This window comes from Mauremys mutica, chromosome 7 (genome assembly GCF_020497125.1).
Source record: "Mauremys mutica isolate MM-2020 ecotype Southern chromosome 7, ASM2049712v1, whole genome shotgun sequence".
Lineage (NCBI taxonomy): Eukaryota > Metazoa > Chordata > Testudines > Geoemydidae > Mauremys > Mauremys mutica.
Window position 1 is genome coordinate 102,335,639 of NC_059078.1, and position 17,332 is coordinate 102,352,970.

Sequence of the window (17,332 nt, forward strand, 5' to 3'; positions counted from 1 at the left end):
CTAGCATTTGGTACTATAAAAGCACCTTAGCATATGCTTTTCATCTCTAGCTAATCCACTCCTGGATTTGCTTTTCTCCAGACTGCAGCTTTTTGTGAGAAATACATAATGTACACTGATAATTCATCATCAGAACAAGCTGTCACTTTAATGATGTATTCATGTGATATATCATCATATATAGTGAAGCATACTGATGTAATCCAAAGCCAATGCTGTCCAGGGAAGGAAAAATGGCGGAGGAGATTTAATAACCTGACCTAAAGAGGAGTCAGTTACATTCAGCATCTGGGAAACTTACCTTTGCAGCATACAACAGTGTAGAAATGTTGGCACATAATGAGAGTAGCTTCTTGTAATATTTCTGGCATTTCATCACCAAATATTCAAACCAGTGCAGATTAATTCTACGGTCCAAAGCAGAAGCAAACAGTTAACTGGACAATAGACTTGAGAATTAGAGGAATATGTTTTATGTCCAAATTCATCTTTAGCAGTGTCCCAACTTTAAGCTGTTTAAAATGGACAAGCCTAGTGAAATGTTTTTGTCATGTTGGACATTAAAATGATTATAAAGTTTTAATATATAACTATTAGACAGATTATTATTATTATTAATACTTAAAGTATCTTCAAAGTATTCAGCATAAACTTATTCAACTGATCTAAAAAAGGTATTTTGCCAAATATAAGAAAAAGTACATGGGGCAAGTACATAGGCTCCTCAGTTGACAGATGTCTAAATAAATGTGGCCTGATGGGAGCTACTGGTGTCCAGTATCCTTTAAAAATCAGGCTTTTTATTTAGATGCCTAAATATGGATCTTAGAAGCCTAATTTTAGGCACCCAAGTATGAAATTTCTGGAATTGACTATGTTTACAACTCTATCTCAGGGAATTCTTGTGATCCTGGGAGTTAGGCCACCAGGATTCAAAATGTTGGTCTATGAGTGATATTGAGTATATTGTATTTACTTGACTTTCACATACACCACTGTGCTGTATGTACATTTGGTTTGTGTATTTCAGTCTGCAGTTGCACAGATACACAGGAAAAGACTGCTGGGACCTTCTCCCAACCAGCTATTGAGATCCTAGAGACATTCAAAGGAAAGGTGGTTTATGCGATAATGAAATGGATTAAGCATCATACTAATCACATTTGTGATCCAAAAAAGACATAATCAGAAGACAGCCATGAAAATATGCTTATTGTTTATGAGGACATTTCTCTTTCATAAAGTGAGCTGTTAAATTAAATATGGACAACATGAATCATTCCATGTTGTTTCCAGTTCTGGAATCCTGTAGAGATAATTATCACCAAAGTAGTGTATGGCAGTTTAATCTTTGGCCCTTTAAATTCCAGGGATCCAAACAAATGTCCAGGCTCAATGATGATAATTCCTCTGGATGCATCAAAACCAGCTGTTGCCAACACTTCAGACATCACAGAGGGGAAATCATGCTTCCACAATGTGGGAACACCACATGTCTGTGTGCAAGAGCTCACTGCACAAGCTCTCCAGTTTGTTTTATTAAAGTCTTATTCCTTTCTCATTCACTAGTTTGTTATTTAATGAACCCCAAGACTGTTACATCTTTTACTTCATCTTTCACAGTGAATGTAGATGTCAATTTAATCTTTGTTTCCATTTAGCTTCTCTTTCTGCGCTCATGCACTACACATTCTTCCAATGTCTGATTGCAAACAAACCACGTGGGGAACATTTATATCCCAAACAAACCATGTGATGTACGTTAAATAAGGCCTGGGCTATAAACTGAATGTTGAAGAAGAAAGAAATCTTGAATAACCAACTACAAATTTACTGAATGAGGCTGTGTCCTGTGTAAAAATAGCATGTGATCATGTAATTAAAGCCTGCATCATAATGCATATGTACCAGGGGACTGAATTAACCTTGCACAGAGAAGCTTAAATTTGGCATTTCCTAACTTTTGAATGTTTTACTTTGCAACCTTAACATTATTTTAACAGTTTTTCTAGCTGTAATTATATTTGTTAAGAGACAGAACAATACCTGAAACTTACACAGAAATTACAGTGGAAATACCACAGGTAAGATTAAATATGGTAAAAAAAATAAGAAGAGAGGTTTAATGAATGGATCAGAGCTTGTTTTACCCATGGTCATAAAATACCTTGAAAGTGAAAGTGTAGCGTAGTCTGGTTCCTTAAGTACTTGTTTATCTGTGTGAGAGGTCAGGGATGCTGGAACAATTTGTATCGTGGGGGTGCTGAGAGCCATTGAACCAAACTGTAAACCCTGTATATGATGCAAGCACTGCAAACCAGGGGGTGCAACAGCATCTCTAATTCCAGCATTTATGTCAGAGGTGCTACTTCTGTTCTACCATATCCCCAGAAATGAGTATTTTTCAATTTGTAGGACTGACTGACAAGGCAAAAATGTTATTAGTGCATCAAACTGCATCTCTGCTAACCATCATCACTGCCTGAACTGACCACTCTTTGCTGCCAGTACAATGACAGAATATTATTCATTTTTGTGCTAGCACATCTTTCCCACAATCCTCCTTGGAGATTTGGTACTCCTGAAAAGAATAAGAGAATATGAATTCACTTCAGCACTTCTGTTTAAGCAGAAAATGTCAGAGAAGATACAAATAGAACCCACACAGTAATAAATAATCTCATTTATATTTGTTCAAAATCAAATGAAAAACACTGCTGAGTCTGTACCTCTCATTAATCAGAGTTATTGATCCAGAAGAGAACTATGCAAGACAAACCTCTCTTTGATAACTTTTAAAGCCCTTTAAGTTGCACATCACATACAAGGCAAGAACGCCTAAAGCCTAAAGTCCACCTACACCAGTCCACCTGCAAATGTAAGAAATAGATCATGTGATATTTCACACCCAATGTGTGATCCTGGCTCAGTGCTTCAAAGAAGGGGGAGGGGAAACAACCAAACAAAAGACAAAGCTAGATTCCTTTCTTAAATGTGCCCTAAAGAGAAGCTTTTTCCCCACTAATCCAAATTTGTCAATCACTCTAACTCTGTACAATCTACTAGTAACCAATTCTATAGGGTTCCATATATTGAAAGAATAATGGAAACATTTGTTTATCCTCACCACACCCTTGTGGTAGATAAATACAGATATCTCCATTTACAGAGAGGAGTGGCTGCAAAGTAACACATAGCAAGTTGGTGACAGAGCCAGAATTAGACTCTGGACTTCCTAACTCCCATGATGGCTTGCATCTGCATATTGCATATGAGCAAGAACTTCTCAAAAGGCAGTTCACCCCCACATTTGGTGTTAATCAAACTCTACACTCTCATAATTCTGTTATTTTCAATTCTATATTTACCATAAAGTTTTCTAAATCTTGAAAAGTACCCGTTGAAGTAAGACTTGTCTATTGATCGCCCTTTACAAATATTGGTTATACTTTTAATAAGCTCATACCAGTTTTATTCAGGATCACATTTGGACCTAATCTACACAGTTGAAAGTGAGCTAATAATAAAGTTTCTTTGAAGGCGGTGAGAACTTTGCTTCACTGAGGACTATAGGATAGGGCTCCGACTGTTCACTTTTTAAAGATTAAGGTCGGTTTCACGTAGAGACTTGCCCAAATAAAGTAGCAAAAGTTTACCTTCACTGGTCAAGGTGCTGTACCTGATTCTTGTCTGTTAATTTAAACAGCAAAAATTAAAGTTGAAAAAAATTACATTGACCTTGTACTTATTTAGCGTGGAAACCACTTTATGCGGTAACCATAGTACCTAGAGGACAGTTTATACATTTCAGACAATCAGCCTTGACTTTCCTGTTGATCTTCAGAACCTTGAAAATATATTGAAAGCAATGTGAAAACATAAAGAAGAATATTGACACTATCAAGGACAGAGAAATCCAGAGTGAGCTGCAGAAGGAAAACAACCTTCTGAAGTATCATTGAAAGCAGGATGTTCCACATTCACTGGAAGTCTACTTACAAGACTTGACATTTACATAATTCCTCAGACAACAAAAGTAAGAGACTATAAATTAAACAATGCTGATGTTATCTCACTGAAATTTGATGCAGAGGAAACATAAGGTTCAAGTATCAAGATATTTTATTCTTATCTCCCCTCTTCATAGAATCCAAGCTTTCAAACAAAAGACAAATTCTACTCTGTTCCACTCATGTACATTCAAAGCAACTCGATGAACATGATTTACACTGAATCTACATCAATGCAGCTGAGAGTAGATTGAGTGACATTTCTATTAAAAAGATGGACAAACAAGAGGCAAATTTGGCCCATAACATTGGTGCAAATTAAGACTGTGCAGAGTGGAAAGGGGGCACAAGGGGTTTCCCCCGTTTGCACATGTGTGTGTAGGGGCCAGACTTAGAGTGGCAGGGGAGTGCTGGTATTGTGCTAGGCGGCAGCCAGTGTCACAACTGGTGCTAGCATCTTCAGAGAAAGCAGGGAAAGGCAGAATGATGGTGGAGCTGTGGCCTTTTCCCACCTTTGCACCAGCTAAAATAGTGACTGGGTGCAGAGGCAAGTGTATGCTGCACTGAGCAAAACAGCTTACAATGCAGATTTTACAACAACAGTAAAGAAGCCATTTAAATAATCTGGCCAGACCCAAACTCTTTATACATCTTTACACAGTAATGCAATTTATTTAGGCAATATCATTTAGAATTACAGTATGAACGGTAAGTGTATTTAGAAGAACAAATTATTGTAATAATATTATTGAATTTAAAAATAACTAGTGCTCAGATAAAAATAATTTTGTTGACTATATGATCACTTTATATTTAAGTGATTAGTATACAAGTGCTTTGTATTTTCTCTTCAGTGTTAGCATTTTTAATGGCTAAATGTACATTGCTACACATTTAGTATATATGGAAACAGTGAGTAGAATGATTAAACAACATTTTACAGTGTTAACAGTCATACAAAAAAATGGGCCAAATTGTAATCTCATTTTCAACAGTGCCAATCCAGAGACATTCCATTGAACCCAAGGGCGATACTCTGGACTGTACAGTTGTGTGAGAGCAGAACTTGACTCAGTCGGTATTGAATCCTTATTATTAATCAGTATTTGATTCCAAAATACGAACATGTAAAACTGTGTGTACTCAGGAGCAGATTAAGACATGATCAAACTGGGCCACATATTCTGAAGTACCAGCAATACCAGCCACTCCTGGATTCTGTTTGCTAGCAACCCTTTCCTCTCTGTCCTCTCCGTCCTCTTCCTCGGAAAAAAAATTCCTCTACAGGACACCCCATACGTTTGCACCTCACTTTCCACACAGGAACCCCTCCTCCCCCAACTGTGAATTCAACTCTTCCCCATCCAGCACAGCTTCCTGCACCAGAGAGCTGTTTCATGACCCTGATTTTGTGCCCCAGTAGCAGGCCATATTTCAATCAAACTGTAATCACAGACATCTGGAGTTCAGGTAAGTTTTAAATGTACATCATCAGGCTGGAGAAAGGTGAACACCCCCAGCGAGGCATGGAGTGCAGCAGAAAGACAAATGACTCCAGAAACAAGTTGAGGAGGCTGAGAGGGGAGACTACAAAGATCAGACAGGGAGAGAAGACTTGTATTTCAATATATAAAATGAAATAGCAGACCTACTGTTCAGAAATTATCCACTGTTTCCTTCTGAGGCTCTCGTGATATTAAAAGGCCGTTAGCACGGTTTTAAATACTACAGACTTTTACATTTAGGAGACTCCTGGGCATTAGTACAATAAATAATGGGGATTTTGCTTTGAAAAGAAAGGCAAAAGGTCGTCATACACCATTGCATTACTCTAGTTTGACATCTAGGTAACTCCACAGATTTCAGAGGAGTAACACTCCTATAAAATTGGTGTCACACTGTGGTGATTCAGGATCAAGTGTTTTATTTTTACCTTTTCTCTTTCTCTCCTTTGGGAGGCCCCACTTTCTGGCTGCAGCCTGATATTGAAGGGATTAGATTTCAGAGAATGACAGCTCTGAAGGCATTTAGCAGCAGCCTGAGATAATCTGTCACCTGCTTCCCCTTCACCAGCAGGGTGATCCAGACCCTGAGAAAGCAAGGGAGCTACTTAGAGGAATTTGCTGGGGTACTACAGACACAACTGCTGGGAGATTGGGGAAGGAATTGATTGCTAATAGGTCCCTTCAAAAGGGCTGACTCCAGCCCTACTCCCTTCTTCCTCACCTCCCTACAGTGGGCTTGTATGGCCATCCCATGTCCTCCCTATCCTAATTACTATCCCACCTATCCCCTACTCCTGCTGTGCTCCTGGCTTCCTGCTTAGCCGCTTCCTATTCCTGGCTCCAATGCTTTTAGAAGCTTTTCTTCCAGTCCTTTCCTGTCTCCTCTCCACTCATTCAAATTGGGGGAGGAGGGTGTCACTAGCTATAGTAGAATATCCCCAACACTTCTCCTGCTTCCTTCAGTGGTTCCCTTGCCTTGCCAGCATTTGGATCTCCCTCCTGGACTAGAGGGCAGCAGGCAGCACAATGCCCTCCAGCCGCAGCTGATCACTTTTGAAGCTGTCAGCTCCCACTGTCTGCAAACAGGATCCAAGCCCTACATCATGGTCCTGGAGACAGAAAGTGATGCCACCTAGGGGAAAGAAAGTTGAAAATAAAATACTTAAATATTTTATTCATTGACGAAAAATACACAAACAATTACATTTCTAGTGCCCAGGATCTTCCTGCATTTGAAAAGTATCCTCAGATAGCAGAGCTGCATTTTAACAATTACTAATGTTGTGGCTATGACACCAGAATCCCCTGATGCAACTGCAGCCCTAAGATATATCTCCAACTACGCACTATATTATTCTTTACATTATTAATTTATATAGCCCTGTAGGTGCTCGTGGTATTTTAAATTAATAAACATACAAATAAAAAAAGTTTCTTGCCCCAAATAATGACAATGTAAAGGATACATTCTGCAATTCTTACCTAGGCAAAACTTCAACTGAAGCATATTTCAATAGGGGGTTTGCTTGAGTAAAAATTGCAGAATGGGATCTTAAGAAGGTCAAAAAGAAACAGTAAAAGAAACACAATATAACACCAAAAACACTTTATAACCATGTAACTATAAATCTACTGAAATTATGTTAGTTGAATGGGCAAGATAAATTTATTATCATTTTAATTTAAAAACTTTGTTAAAACACAATCAACAAGAATAGGTAATAAAAGGAGCACTTTTAAAGCCTGCTGAAAAGCAGCTTTCCAAACTGTAAGACAAATGTTCTTTTAAGAATTTCAGGCAATCAAAATTTCATGGTAGAAAAGATATTATGAGGTGGCATTCTCGGTGAATCAGGAACAGGCTCGCCTGTGAAGGCAGTAAACCGATACTCCTGCTGAAGTTCTTGTTTTACTTGTGCTAGCTCAGCCTGAAGCTTTTCCGCCTATGATAAAAAATAAAATAAAATCACCAGAAAAAGTTTTTTAAAAGTCTAATTTATTATCTGATTAATATTATATAATTAACCGAAGAAGGAACTGCAGAGATTTATTGGGCCAGGTTTTCAGCAGCATGTCTAAACATCTTCTATTTGCATGCATGCAAAACTGCCTACACACATCCATGCACCTACCCTTCGCAGGTAGAACACCTGTGTATACACTTAAAACAAGAGTTTGCAACCACAAAAGTCAAACATGGATTTGCAGGAGCACAAACAGGTTTTTGCCAGGGCTGCCCGGAGGGTGGGGGGCAGGGGAGTGGGGCAGTTTGCCCCAGGCCCTGGGCCCTGCAGGGGCCCCGCAAGCCCTGGCCTGGCGGTGGTCCGGGTCTTCGGTGGTGGGGAGCCAAAGATGCAGAGTGACTGAAGGGCCCCCCGCCGTCGAAATGCTGCCGAAGACCCGGACCGCCGCCAGCTGAGTACAAGCGCTGCAGCTCCCCCACTTTGCCCCAGTCCCCCTGAATCTTCTGGGCAGTCTTGGTTTTTGCACCTGCAAAGAAAGGATGGGTGCAAGTATGTGCATAGGCAATTTTGTATGCACACAAATAGAGGCGATGGCTGAAAATCAGGCCTATAACGATATGCATGATGCTTGTTAACAATAAATGTACTTCTAGGTATTTTAATCCTCACACTGATACATACATTTATTCCTTTACCAGTCTAAGAAAAAGCAAGATTCATATTCCTACATATACATTAGTCTTTAAAATGTAGTAAATCCTGAATTTTGGAGGAAATTCATGGTAGATGTTATATCTTCATAAAGTTTTTCATTCTTTAAAGATAGTACTTCACTTTTCGATAACATTTTCTTCCCTTTTGCTATTAAGCACATCTTGAATTTTGTAAAGTGTAATGAAATGGATGGTTTTAATACGCCAGTGTAATACATCTGTGGGTTTCACAAATTCATAGACTCTCATCTTGCAAAGAGTTATGCACACACTTAATCTACAAAGTTTATAGTGAAGTACATGCGTAAATCTTCGCAGGATTGGGACCTTGGTAACCTATTGCAAAATAGTCTTATAAAAAACCTTATAAAAACCTTTAAAATTAAACTAAATATATGTAGAAACTTGGAAAATGAACTATTTGACTTAAATCAGCATATAGCAATCCCTTACATAAATGAACAGACAGACAATCTGGGTTCGCCTAGCCTGCAGTTGCAGAATAGGTCACTGGTTAAAGAATTGATTTGGAACTGCTGGATTTTACTGAATACAGAAAACAAATTTAAAAATACAGTAGTCTAAATGAAAAATAGAGGCCTATTTTAGCAAGAAGCATCTCATTTTGATTTTAGCTAACATGATATTACTTATTACTTTGTTTCATTGTTAGAGAGTAGTGGTAGGAAGAAAAGAAATCAAAATATTTTTTCTGCCAAGTTGGTCTGTACAACATAGACTGAAATAAGATTTTATGATGTTGAAAAATGGAATTTCACAACTAAATTGACTTTAATGGGAGTGCTGCATACATGGCATTTTTGACAATCAGGCTACTTATTTAGATGTCTAAATATGGACTTCTAAATCCATATTTTAACTGTAGATTCCCATTTCTGAAAATTTTGGATTTCACCAAATGACAATCATAGAGCAGCTTGCACAGCACATGATACTTCTTATAATATCAAAATGTCTACATCACTTGTAGTTGCATTCACCTTTTACCATCTATGATGTCTTTTTTGGACTCTTTCCTCTATCTTATTCAAGATTTTAGCTTCAATCTTAATGAAACTGCAACTTTCTATAAACAATTGTTGAATTATTCAATAATAATCTTAATGTAAAGAGACCAAAGTCAAATGTGAAATTAGTACTTTTAATACAAAGTGTTTGGTGCCTGAGGATTTGATCAAATTCAATCAATGACTGAATTAAGTGGAAGGCACTGTATGTCAAAGGGAAGCTATGATACTTACAGTTTCAAAGTCTTGTTTTGCTCTCTGCATTTCCTCTTGGGGTGTCCCTTTTGACTTTTTTCTTCTTTCTTTTATCATTTGTGTATGCTGTTTGATGCGTTGTTCCAATTCTTTTTCCCTGGAGGCACTGAATAAACAGGATAAAAATAGTTTTCCGGTTCTTTTATATTCATTGAACCTTAACCTAGTTTTAAACCTTTGCTACATAGAAACATAATCAAGAGGAACAAAAACAAAAGTTCAGTTCTCTTTGCATTGGTTAATATGGAGTTGTGCGAATGCATTATGTTATACTCTTCAATTACATAATCACATACTATTTTATTCCACAAGGCCACAGCTCATTCAGCACACAGGATGGATGGTGCTCTGAGGATGAATCAGGATTATGTAGGCTGTTGTCTGTAGAAGTCCTGTCTCCTTTGTTGCAGAAGTTGGAAAGTGTGCAGTGAAAGAGGCAAGGGATTGCAGGAATAGAAAGGGTGGTTTCATAGTTCAAGCAGCTGAATGCTGCTTTAGAGAAATTAATTTGCCTCTGCCATAGAATTCCTATGTAATGCTGGTCAAGTCACTTAAACTAAAACTTTTAAAAGGTGGCCTATAACTTTGTGTTTGTCATTTTCAGGGTGCCCAGCTTGAGGCCTTGGGGTCTGATTGGCTAAGTGCTGGCAGCTGCAACTGAAGTCATAAGGAGCTGTGCTCTGAACATATAAAGTACAGTACTATGAAATGCTAAGTACTCTGAAAATTCAGGCTGTCGGTGCCTCAGATTGGACTCTCAAAATTAGTGGGCATTTTGATTTTAATCTCTCTGTGGCTCAGTTTTCTATCTGTAAAATGGAACTAATAATACCACCTCACCTCACAGTGGTGTTGTGAAAACAAATTCATTAAGGGTTTGTGAAGCACTGAAATACTATAGTGATGAGCACCGAATAGCCATCCATGAGGAAATTAGTAATTCTATCTTCAGAGCAGGGTTCGAATAGTGTGCAGTAGATAAGACATGGGACCATGCTCTGAACAATGAGGATAAAACAAACTATTTATTAGCTGATCATTTGGTGTCCATTCTGTGCAGCAAATGAGGGAGGGGTTATATGGGGGGGGGGGGGAAAGTGTGTGATTATGTAATTGAAGGCTGTCATGATGCATATGCATAAGAGGGACAATTAAGGTTGCACAGGCAACCTTAATTCTGCCATTTCCTAATTTTTGAGTGCTTGACTTTGCAATGCAGTTTTTGGTATGTAACTATATATAATTAAAATTAGTTTGAAGAACTTTTAAATAAAGATAAAAGAACTGAAGGCTTTAGAACTCTGAGGACCTTAATGCTATAGGAGCTTAGTTTCATAGCAGACTTAAAAATGACACTGGTTTCATTGTTTTATTGTTTCTTTGTTTTATTATACAGGAGCATTAGAATATGTATGTATGTGGCTCAACCCCCTCCTGGGAGTTAATTACCATTTCATTAGATGCTGCTGCAAGAGAGGGCAGCATAAACTGCCTGAACACAAAGGCCTGAGCGCCAGGGTAGAGTGGTGAATAATAGGAGAAATTGTATCTTCTTGAAGGCTTCCAGTAGTGAGGGAGGGAACTGAGAAGAAACACCCATGTTCCCAAAACATATGTATGTGAAGATGGGCTGTGAAGAAAGTGCAGAAGTAGCTGGTCTGAAAGGAAGACGTGCAGGGGAGCACTGCTGGGCAGGTCAGAGCAGCAAGCAAATGAAGTTTAATGAAACATTGCAGGAAGAATGCTAAAGAAACATTGGAAGCTGCTACTGCACTCTGACCAAGCTGAGCAGTTGAGCAATGTACAGCATGCACAGACTGCATTCCAAATCCAAAGTATTGCCCACAACTGCCAAAGAAAGTTGTGACAGCCTGAATGTCAGAGGAATATTACAACTCAGTCCCACAGAAGGAAAATACTGGCAATTATTTACAAAGACCTGTCAAAGTTTAGTACCAACAGCATACAGTACAAGAATAGGATTTAAATATTAATAATTGAGTAAACCTATTTGTTGTAGTTTTCCTTTACACTTGATTGAATGAACAGATGGGCCAGGCTGTAACTGTAGTAACTATAACCATATCTTTTCCTCATTACTCCAGGGTACAGCACAGTGTACTTGTAATTAAGGCTGGTAACAGTAGTTCTTGATTTAGGTAAACCTGTTCGGTAGTTTTCCCCTGGAATAGTATCTATCAGTAAGGATGGCAAATTGCACATTAGTCATAATATAGTTGCACATTTCAGGTCAGTTAATCCTCCTATTTAACTGCATACCAGAAGCTTATATACTAACTGCTAACTGTACAAACCTGGAGTGCGCCAGCATGCTTTCTATTTAAAAAAAAATGGATACAAATAAAATAAAAGTCAATAAAATAAAATCACCTGAAGTTTTTCCAAAACTGGAACCTGATGTTTTTTTGAGATTAAGAAAAAATAGCTTACCTTTGGGGTTTGTTCTCATTCTCACACTCTTCAATGGCTTGGGGCTGGACTAGAACTAGAAAGTTCTGTTACTCCCATAAGACAGCTGTGTTTTTAAGAGATTTTCCAGTCTGATTCACAGACCAAAGTAATTCAAATAAGCATGCAAAATTTTATCCCAATTGAACCTTTTGAGATTTGGCGATCAATTAGTTGGGATTCTTTCAGCCCCGATGACAGATAACAAGGACCACTTACATTCAATTCCTGTCCAGTTCTCTGGCCCACATTCATTGCCTTAACATGTACAAAGATAGGTGCATTAAGCTTGGTCTACACTAGGAACTTATGTCGATATAATCATGTTGCTCAGGGGTGTAGATTTTCCATGACATAGTTATACCAACCTAACCCCCAGTGTAGACGGTGCTATGTTGATAGGAGGCCTTCTCCAGTGATCCTCACTACCACATCTTGGGGAGGTGGAGTACCTACGGTGACTGGAGAAGCTCTCCTGTTGGCATAGTAGTGTCTTCACTAAGTGCTACAGCAGCACAGCTGCGCCATTGCAGTTGTGCTGCTGCAGCACTGTAAGTGTACACAAGCCCTTAGTACTATATCATTATTATTATGACAACATGCTGTTGCAGTTGCAGTATACATGAAGGATTCTGAAATGGATGCAGCTCAGATGCAGATCCAGTTGTGAAGAGAGAATAACTGTTCTTTTCATGAACCATTTTTAGCTTTAAGAACTAGTTTTTATTTTTTTACTATGAGGGTTTATTTTGTTCTATAAAGATGAGGGATGTTTCTGTTATGTGGAACAGCAAAGCAATCTATTTATATCTTCACATTAATAAAAGGGAAGGATACCCCCCACAGTGTTTTCTAGGAACAAATGTTAAAGTTTATAGTATTTGTTACTAACCTTGCAGCTTCAGCTTCTCTTATAGAATTTACTTTCAACATTCTTCTCACATGTTCACTTTTTTCAGGTGTGCATTTCTTTAGGTTTTCACACCCTTCTCTCGTATTGTGATAATTGATGTTATCAGTAGCATATGGTGCACTTTTTGATATCTATAAAAAAGTGCAACATAACATGGAACTGGCACATTTCATAGAACGGCATCATCAATTAAAAGCTACAGGGAAACCCCGTTATAACGCGCCCCGCAATAACGCGAATTTGGATATAAGGCGTCATAAGGTGGCTCCGGCCGCCCCAAGCAAAAAAAAAAAGAAAAAAAAGCAGCCAGAGCGCCGCCGAAGCGCAAAAACTTGCCCCTTGGACTTCTAGCTCCCTGTGGTCTATCAGGGGATGATGCCATCATTGTAGTCACAATTTGAGTCAGAGCACTTGAAGGCAAAGAGCCCACACTCTGACTCAAGAGGTCCCTGTACATGGGAGTCTAGTGAGCCCAGTTCAGAAGCAGGCCTCATTAACTTCGTCATTAGGAAGACCTGAAGGTGGGCTGCTCTGTCCTTTCTAGCTCAGTAGTTGAAGGACTTGCAAATCACACATTTACTGGGAATGTGCGATTTTCCCAGACAATAGAGGCACTTTGAGTTTCTGTCTGCATTTGGGATGCTCCTTTACACGAGAGGCAATGTTTAATCCCATACAAACCAGATGATGCTATACTGAATGGGTAAGTTCTCACAACTAAAGGTTTCAACAGACAACCAAACTACTAAAAACTACTAAAAAGAGTAACTATACCATAAAACTAACTGTAAAACTATTAGCTAAAGCTATAAGGAAGGGATAGTCTCCATCTCTAACCCATGAGACAGGAAGAGGAACTGAATGGTAGTTGGCATGCCTTGTCCTTATATGCCCTGGCAGAGGAGCATGAAGACTGAAGAGCACATGCACACACTAAGGGTACTGCTGATCAAAAAGACTCCTACCGCTAATTAGGGTGACCAGACAGCAAGTGTGAAAAATCAGGACGGGGGTGGGGGGTAATAGGACCCTATATAAGAAAAAGACCCAAAAATCAGGACTGTCCCTATAAAATCGGGACATCTAGTCACCCTACCGCTAATGCACAAGGTGACTGTGCACCATCAGTGAAATGTGCATCTAGACAATTACTCAAAGGACAAAGTAAGATTATTTCTTCCTTAGATTTGACCTGTATTAAATATAAATATTAATTTTCCACTTAAAGTTAATCCAGGCTATAGATAAACCTTGTAAAGCAAATCATGAACAGAACATTTTTTAATCTCAATCTGTTCATAAAGAGAGAAGCAAACTTTTAGGGTGAAATCCTGGCTCCACTTAAGTCAAGGACAAAACCCCCACTGACTTCAGTCAGGCCAGGATTTCACCCCTTATTCTCTTAACATCACTGACAATATACAAACATTTTTCAAAAATTGCTTCTTTTTGAAAAACTGTGTGAATTTAAGATTTATGAAGGTGGTATCTTGCCTAAATTGGAGACTGATGTACTCTTTGGATTCATAACAGGTACAAAACAAGCAGTTGTGGTACAAGCTGTCTCACACAACAGTCATATTCCTCAAATCATGATTTGGAGTGTTCATACTTTACTAAGGAAGCACCCCTTCTCCTCTATTTTAGACAAATGATACTCAGACAGAGGCTCAAGAGCTGCAAGTGGCTCTTTAATGTGTCTCCTGCAGTTCTTTGCAGTACATGATATTAAAACACTGTGAACTAGTTATTAACCAATCAGGATACTTTTGCTATGTTATTAATCAATTGTAGTTGATAAAATAATAATACCTGGTCAGTCATTTTGCTGTGAGAATAATATATATGGATATAAAGAGATATACATATATAAAGATAGCAAATAAAACTATGAATTCACACTACTGTGGCTCTTTTGGATAATGTTGATTGCTAATTGGGCTCCTGAACCACTGAGGTCTGAGTATCACTGTTTTAGAGGTTCAGGGTGAAATTCTGGTCCCACTGAAGTCAATAGGAACTTTTGCCCTTAACTTAAATGGGGCTAAACTCCTCTTGACTTCAGTGGGACCCAGATTTCACCCAAAGGGCTAGATTCACAAGGGGGATTTACACACTTATCTGCCACTTTAGGTGCCTAAATCCAACATTTAGGCACCACTAGCATTCACAAAACTACTACTCAGCTGCCTCCTAACCATGTAGGTGCCTAAATTCCTAGGCACGTAAGTTTCTACCGGTAAAGTCTCCATGACACCTATATAGCTGCCGGTGAGTATGCATACAGCTGCTTAAATCCTGATTTTGCCAAGATGCTCAGTGCCTAAGCCCCAGTGGGATTCACAAAGTAGGTGCTTCCCCCACCCACCCACCCACCTCACCTATAGCCCTCATCCATTACCATACCTACCCTCACAAAAGACAGCAAAGTGGTGGTGCTGCCCCTTCCCATCCACTAGTCAGAGCATTTCTCTCCAGGATGTGGAAGACCCAAGTTCAAATCCCCACTTTGCCTGATTAAGAGCAGGGACTTGAACTTGAATCTCCCACTTCCACAGAAGTGCCCTAACCACAGGTCTATAGGAGCATATTGTAGGGTGGGGCTTTCTCAATCTCTCCTGTTGAAGCTCTTCTACTTGACTTCATAGCCCTGTGGTTAGATTTTTTTTTTTTTGTTGAGAAGGGCACCTAAGTCAGATCAGCCCTAATGCTAGAACATGGTTTGCATCTGTGAATCCCAAACAGAGATAGGTGCCTCCCTCTAGCCTGAAATTGGGGGCCCAGCTCCCTTTTGAGGGGTAGGGTTTAGGCCACACCCTCCTCCTTGGTATTTCCTACTGTGTATTGTAGGTGGCTCCTAACTCAGCAAGCTAGCTTCTGTGATTCCCCTTTTTAGAGACCTAACTCTCCCCATGCATTGTACAGGGAGCCTGACACCTAACTCAGAGCTGTGAATTTCACTAGATGGCAGGGCACCCAAGTTATGTGTTGCAACACTGAGTGTAAATCTAGCCCTAACTGCTTGTAACTAGTACACTGATCCTAATGATTTTTTGTATATGATGTTAGAGAGAGCAAATCTGTTAAAAAAAAAAAGAGGAAAAAATATGGTACCAATGCTGGGAAACTGTTAAGAACTTACATCTCCTATAACATTTAATCCCAGATAGGTAGTAATGTTAGTACATGTTCCTCATGTAAAATCCTCTCCAGAGAAAAATACACACTACTTCTGGAATATGCAAGTTGCCCAAAGAGAGTGTTGGTTGGCTGCACAGAAAGTGTAGAAGGCAAAAGTTCTGCCCACTCAAAACAAAATAAGAAAAAAAATTTGTCCCAAGGTGTTGTAGAGAGCAGAGCTCATATAAATGAGCTTCCAGCCTCTCTTGCACTGCAGCTCTGTGTCTTTGGTTCAGCCTTCTGTCTGCTGGGGCCACACAGCTTGTGGGACCTTCTGCCATCAAATGACTGGAGTAAAAACATGACATGGGAGGTAACAGGGAGAGTATTTGGTTACTGTTATATGGAAATTGGGAGAGTTGCATGGGAAATGATGTCTCTCCCAATGGAGCTGGATATGCCTCTGAGCACTGACTTCCTTCCTGATGTCTATGGGAGAACACCAGCCTCCACTCTCCCTGCCTCAACTGACTGTATTACTCATTGAGCTAGGAAAGAATTTGCCCCTGCAGTAGGGTACCAGAGAATGCACTGAGCATGGTCAGTGAGTCCTCCAAAGTTATTTGCATTATCCTGACTGGCATATAGGAAAGGGCTGGTTTGGGTGGCTGCATAATGTAAAAACTGGCATTACAAAATCTTCCAAGGGAGAAGTAACCACTAGAGAGAGTACAGCTTCAGAGGCACACAGAAAGTTCATGGGTCAGCATCTAGAAGCTATTTTGGACTAGCTAGAGAGCCTTTACTCATATCTATGAATATCTATATGACACAATGACTTAGAGAATAACCTTCAAATATGACATTAGCTTACACTTTTAAAAAAGTCCTTGCCCCTTATAAAGCAAACAGATAATATAAAATAAATCTCCCTCAGCTTGTGAGTAATTGCCTTAAAGAACAAAATCAGTGACATTCAGAGTGAAGGTCTGAGATAAAACCAGATTTATTGCAAACATATCTGCCGATGAAGGCCTCTCAGATCATCCAGGTTGTTTCTTTCTTTTCATAAAAATGTGTTGTGCAATAAACTTGGTCTGAGCTCATTGCAACACAGGAATAGAAAATGGCTCCAATTTTAAAAGGTTATTTTGCATTTTCCAAAGAAAACAGTTTCGCTATTTTAATAATAGGCATTCTGACAAGGACTAAGTGCTTTAATAACAGAAAAACAAAGTGGGAAATGTTAAACAATCTTTTTGTTGTAAAACTGAAAGGCTGATAAACATTTTATACATATAGTATAAACACATCTGTTTTTGTATTATACATGTAGGTTTTGACCTGGCTAGATT

General features: G+C 39.0%; 1 protein-coding gene across 9 annotated transcripts in view; it reads right to left on the reverse strand.

Annotated features, from left to right (window-relative positions):
* Window positions 1-4,225: 4,225 nt before the first annotated feature.
* The window catches only part of LRRC27 (leucine rich repeat containing 27), a 66,885-nt gene continuing 53,778 nt past the window's right edge, over window positions 4,226-17,332 (reverse strand). For 4 of the 9 annotated variants that reach the window (XM_045024430.1, XM_045024431.1, XM_045024434.1 and 1 more), the window contains 3 exons: window positions 12,837-12,988; window positions 9,455-9,581; window positions 4,227-7,458 (listed from right to left, as the gene is read on the reverse strand). In XM_045024430.1, coding sequence (XP_044880365.1) covers window positions 7,318-7,458; window positions 9,455-9,581; window positions 12,837-12,988 — 420 coding nt within the window. In that variant the 3' untranslated portion in view covers window positions 4,227-7,317. Of the gene's footprint in view, window positions 7,459-9,454; window positions 9,582-12,836; window positions 12,989-17,332 lie in introns of all 9 variants that reach the window. The other 5 variants (XM_045024437.1, XM_045024436.1, XM_045024433.1 and 2 more) reach the window with 4 other exon arrangements.